General features: G+C 49.7%; 1 protein-coding gene across 2 annotated transcripts in view; it reads left to right on the top strand.

Annotated features, from left to right (window-relative positions):
• The first annotated feature begins 3,600 nt into the window (after positions 1–3,600).
• The window catches only part of SSBP2 (single stranded DNA binding protein 2), a 171,864-nt gene continuing 169,464 nt past the window's right edge, over positions 3,601–6,000 (top strand). For both annotated transcript variants that reach the window (XM_034073194.1, XM_034073193.1), the window contains exon 1: positions 3,601–3,732. In XM_034073194.1, coding sequence (XP_033929085.1) covers positions 3,674–3,732 — 59 coding nt within the window. In that variant the 5' untranslated portion in view covers positions 3,601–3,673. The remainder of the gene's footprint in view (positions 3,733–6,000) is intronic.

Here is a 6,000-nt window from a genome sequence, read left to right as displayed (position 1 = left end):
GAGGGGAAGAAAAACCCCACCCAGTTCCTAGCTATCCTATATCTCAGACAGGGTGATATAACATATGTTTTTAAATGATAAAGACTTCCAAAAATAAGACACAGTTTCCAGAAAAAATATTCATACACGCCCAAACAAAAGCAAAACCCTGTAATAATTGAGTAATTGCAGCTTTTTGTACCCAAGAAGTTAAAAGAAAAAAAAAAATCCAGCCCAAACCAGCCCCTTTCAGTGGCTTAGCTGGTCAACACTCTTATACACAAAGCCCAGTGCTCTTCCCTAAAACCTAAGAATTAATGAGCATTATGTAAGAGATTTTTATAACACTCTAAAAATACATTGTGAATTCCTTTCCAGTGTCAGACTGAGAAGCTTTAAACTACTGCCACCCCTCATCCCCTTTTTGAACAAAGACTGGATCTTCATTTCTGATATTAGAAACTTAAATTTGTATCAGTATTTATGCCTCAAATCTCATTAATTACAGTGTTGGCCTCGTGAGATACAACTGCTGCTGCTACCAGCAGTGTTTGTGCTCAAAATGACTGGCACAAGGGCAAAGATACACAGACATTCATACATGTATGAACACTTGAAAAAAGAATTAAGGACACATAAAACTTCGTATTTGGAGGATTCCATGATGATTTACCTGCTTACAAAGCAAACTTTTGTACCCATATGATAATGTTTTGTTTGCATGATGCTGATAGATAATACACCGAGATAGCATTCCTGCAAAGGCAGCTGTAATATTAGCCTGGCAGATCTATAGCAGGGTCCTACGAGCACCTTATTCCTTTTGTGCTCTATTTTTCATATGCATAATAAATAAGTACTAGCATTTTCCACCAAAGGATCTCTAAGCATAATTACAAAATCATCACCTTAATGTTAATGGTAGCTCAGGAACCATACCCATAAAGAGAATAGGTTTTAACACTGTTATTTGGAAGAGAACCATCCTGCCCGGGTCTGAGTGCCCATCCCTACCCTCCAAAAGTTCATTCCACTCTGCCCCAAATCACCATTCGATCTATGAACATGCAAGGCACTTGCAGTCCTTCAGACCAAAATAAATCGCAAGAATGCAAATAAATCACATGAAAAACGGGAACAAAGGATTTTCAGCTGTGGAAGACTTGCCATGGAATGCATATCCAGAGAACATTACAGCAACCCATCAGCACATTTTTAGGAAGCACCTCAACAGTGTCCTTCTTCAGAACAGAACTTTTCCCCATACAAGGCCAACACACCACTGATGGGCCATCTTCCCAAAATAACCCCCCCCACCCTTCAAACCACAAAACTATTGTGGTAAGCAGAAGGGGGGGTGTGTGGGGAGGAAAGACAGAAAATGCAAAGAAGACTGCTTGCCCAGGAGCGATTTTGCCACCGTTACCATTTTCATGTAAAAGCCCAGCTGATATGGCTGATGGGCAGGAGACTAGAACAGGGAGTTGTTAACGTCTCTGATGGGATGATAACTGCTCTTCCAAGCAAATAGTTAGATGAAAACTGTATTCTGGATTACGATGATCCTGTGCCAAAATGTCAACTACCTTTGTGTGTTTGCCAAGGATATCCACGGTTCACTCTTCTCCTTCCCTCAGCAACTTTTTTTTTTCTTTCTATATTTTACCTACAACCCAAGTCCTTCTTTGTTCTCTGCCCTGATTCTTTCTCTGTGTTTCTTTCTTTGTACCGTTTTCTGCCACCCCTATTCCCACCGAATGTAATCAGTCATACAGCTAGCCTCCACCTGAACTCCGTGGCACAAGACATGTAAACCCTCGGAATGAGGGCAAAATGACTCCTTTTGGTTCATGCCTCATTAACGTGCCCTTCTCAGATTCCCTCCCTAGTCTTTTCCCCCCTTTTATCACTCAAATTTTTCATGCATTGTTCTTGTACTTTGTTTCCTTTTCTTTTTTGTTCCCCCACACATTTTCACCTTTTCCACTGTTAGCTTCCTCTGTTAGCTTCTACCCTTTCATTCCATCTTTCTCTCCTGCTCTTTTCCACATACGTCCTTCTCTCACCACAACGAGCCACCTTGCTCATCATTCTTCCTTTGGTTCCCCTGACATAGCTTGGAAGCAGGAGCCTCGGCCACCATGGGGTGACTCGAAAGCCAGACCACTCCAACCATGCTCTCCCACTCACCTGTTCATACAACAATAAAAATACAGTGAGGCAAAAGCCCAGGACAACCAACCAACTTTTGCACAAAATGGCTTTTGTTGTGGTATGCTTTCACCTGGTTTACTTCTGCACATGTCCCAACCAACCAGCTACAAGCACCTCAGACCCTTCAGCCCCTCGTCTCTGCTACTCCATCCCTAATTTGTTCCAGTTCTTCATTAATACCCTTTTAATCCCCCCACAACAATCCCACCTCACCAACCTTTCCCTTCACTCTAGCAGCTCAAAATCTAGAGGATATATGTGGGTTTGCGCTTTTTTTTTCCTCTCTCTGAAGCTCCCACAATGATAAACAGCTGCTGGTGGTCTATGCATTGTACAGTTCCCTCCGAATTCTGCGTGACCTTTGCCTGCCAGCACAATGGGGAGATGGGGTGTATTTACAACCTGGCTTGACCTAAATAAGTGCTCCGAGATCTTGACATTAAACACTCAAAGCACCCTCGGATTACGCACGTGAGTAGGTTTACAACATTAAGTCATGGGTTTGTAAAGAGAAGCGGGTATCAACATCTGCAGAATTTGGGACTATACTTTTGGAAGTCAAATGCAGGGACAGGGCACCTCTAATAAAAAGGATGGCCACGCATGGTCCCGGTGCTGCTCTCTTCCCATCATTTCTCTGGAATGTAGGATTATTCGTAATGTACCAATAAAACAACGATAATAATAAAAATCAAAGCATTTCCTTGAATTTTCTTTAGAGAAATTCTCTTTTCTTTTAACCGTGTCTAAAACCCGCAGTTTCGACTGAGGAAACGTTTCCCCCTCAGCCTCCCGGAGCCGCAGGCCACAGGAGGCCTAAGCTCCGGCGGCCTCTGGTACACGTCCCGGCGGGGAGCAGCCCTCTGGCCCCGGAGGGGGGGGGGGGCTCTGCCTCCCCTGGCCTTCCCCTGCCCCACCGGGAAAGAAGGGCTTGATCCCGGGCTCTGAGGGAAAGGCGGGCACCGGGTCCCCGCTGAGCGGCCGAGGGGCGCCAGCAGCTGAGGGGGGGGTCTGCAGGAGCGGGGGAGTTACGGGAGCTGAGGGGGCTGCGGGGCTGGCGTTGCGGGAGCTTGCTGGGAGGTGAGGGCGGGCCGTGGTTGCCGCTGAAATCCGGTCCGCAGTTTGGCGTTCGCCGGAGCGCTCTTTCGCAGCCGGCAGCGGCGGCGGGCGGGGTAGCGCTTGTCGGGAACAGCCGGTTGTTTAAAACCCTTCTAGAACCGTTTCTAATTCCCCCTTGCGCGGGGACGGGAGAGCGCGGGGGGGGGGGGAGAGAGGAGGAGCCGAGTGTGGGGGGGTGGGGGTGGTAAGGAGCAAGCCGCCCGTCCGGGTCCCTACTGTCAATCACCGCGCGGGGGGCGTGCCCGGCCGACTGGATGACCAATGGGGTGTGTGTGTGGCGGCGTCTCCATGGTGACGGGGCTGTTCCCGGGGAGGCTGTGATGGGTTGACAGGTGCGTGACAGTCGGAGCTCTCCGCAGGCATGTACGGCAAAGGCAAGAGCAACAGCAGCGTCCCGTCCGACAGCCAGGCCCGGGAGAAGTGAGTACCGCCCTAAGGGACGCAGCAAATAACTTTCCCGCCGCCGGGCGGTGCGGCGCGGGAGGACGCAGCGGGCTGGCCCCCCCTCCCCCCCTGTCCTTCCGCCCCTGATCCCCCCGTGTCCCTGCTCCGCACGGTCCCGTCCTCGGGGCAACGTATGTGACAAAGAAACGGGGACGGGGGGACGGGAACTGGCGAGGGACGCGGGTGTCGTCCCGCAGCTTACCAACTCCGCCGCCCGCAACTTTTCCGCGCAGCCCCGCGGCGCATTGTTCTGCGGGCGCACGGGAGGAGCGGGGCGCACACAGACACGGGGACACGCCGCGCTCCGGCGCCCGCCCCGCCGAACAAAGGTGCTGGGCATCCCCCGGTGTGCTGCTGGGGTTGGGGTTTGGGTGCCGGTGCGCGGCGGTGCTCCACTCACAGCCCTCTCCCTCCCTCCGGACCCCGGCTGATACAGAAGCAGCCGCGAAAGTACTTTATTATTTTATTTAATGTTGTAATGCATTCTCGGTGGGTAAAATCCCCCGTGCGAACTGCGCGAGAGCCCCGTCGGTTTTCTCCCCCGTGGGAGCTGCCCGGCGGTGTGCCGGGGGTGTGCCGGGGGTGCGCCGGGGGTGCCTTGCATATGAGGCGGGCGCGAAAGAATTGAGCAGGAAAGCGAGTTTTTTTAGGAGCGGACGGCGGTCTCGTCAAGTGCTGTAGCGGCGGCTTCTCGGCGTTGCTGTAGCCGGGGAGGAGGGGGAGGAAGAGCCCGTGTGAGGCAGGGAGGACATGTACCGAGCGAGGTTCAGCCGAGGGAAGGTCGGAGTGAGGCTGCGGAGGGTCCGGAGCTGGAGGGCGCCGGCCACATGCGCTTGCTTGAGCGCACACCGCATTGCTCCGGAGCGGCTGTAACCTCCGGGCGCAGTGCTCCAGAGGAGTTCCCCCATCGGGCAGCTTGTCTTGAACCTTCACCTAGAAGTTTTTGTTTGTTTGTTTTTCCTTTTTCTGTCCTATTTATTTATTTATTTATTGATTTTCCCCTGCAGTATTTCAGACTCTTCTTCATTCTAGAGACTGGCATGCATGCTTCTTGGAACAGCATCTCTGTTGCTACAGGATGGGGGGATGCTGGAGGAGGTTTTAAAGTGATGTTATGTTAGGGGATTCCACGCCTAACTTTGCCACGGAAAGGTGGAGGAAGACAGAGGCAGTGCCGACATGCACATGTTAATGGTTGGGGTGGAGTGGGAGACACAACTTGGTCACTGAAACCTAATCAACTAGTGGCACTTATTACTCCCCGTGGGCGAATAATTCTGGAAATCATTGCTGAAGTGTGGCTAGTGGAAGCGTTGTGTATTTGGTTTGGCGAAATTACGGATTGAAGCCATTTTCTTGTGCTGCATAATTGCTGCATCGTTGCATGTGTTTGTCAGTACACTTGATAAGATCCTGAAGGGCAGAATGGGATCGCACTGTGGGACTGTACAAAACAAATCCATAAGGCCGCTGTGTGTTGGATCAGGTGAAGACCACGTTATTTTGATTTTGCTTGGCAGAAACTTCCCAGCGCGGGCCACACACATTGCCCTGCGGTCCTAGAGCTGAAACTTTAAACTGTCTTTAGTCTTACTTCATTGTAGCTGATTTTTCTTCTGGGTCCTTGGTGCCATAAGTCACGTCATACTTCGTGTGGAATGAAAATGCTTAATAATTTTCAGAGCAAGCCTGCAAAACTGACCTACTGCCAAGCAGCAGCTGCCCTTCTGAGAAAAGTTACGGGGGCCTGCTAGATGGTGCTGTTCGATTTAAATACACTTTGTCTCCCACTCGTTATAACTAACAGCTGGAAATGTGAATTCCTCGAGTATTGGTTATTCTGTCCAAAACACTGGTTTGTTCTTAAATCACGGACTTGACACATCTTGTAGCATCTACTGATGGATAAACATAACGAGGGATTTAGAAACACCCTCTTCCTCTCTCATCTCCCCCCTCCCCAGCCGTCCTTTCCATTAATGAAAAACAGAAAAGCCTAAACACTTGGGTTTATGTTGTGGAATGCCATTATAAACTACAGTCCGGATTCTTTTTGTTATTCCATCTTTTAAAGTTTTCGTAGTAAATGGAATCACATCATTGCCATTTTCCTACGCTTTCCTTCTGACATCCAAAAAGCTGTGATTACATTTTCCTTTCTCTTTCATATGACATTGTTTTACAGCTATGCAATGCTTCTCCCAAGGTGATGCACAAGAAAAGTTGCCATTGAATTAAATATGT

Source organism: Melopsittacus undulatus, chromosome Z, assembly GCF_012275295.1.
Source record: "Melopsittacus undulatus isolate bMelUnd1 chromosome Z, bMelUnd1.mat.Z, whole genome shotgun sequence".
Taxonomy (NCBI): Eukaryota; Metazoa; Chordata; class Aves; order Psittaciformes; family Psittaculidae; genus Melopsittacus; species Melopsittacus undulatus.
This window is presented reverse-complemented; position numbering and strand designations above follow the sequence as displayed.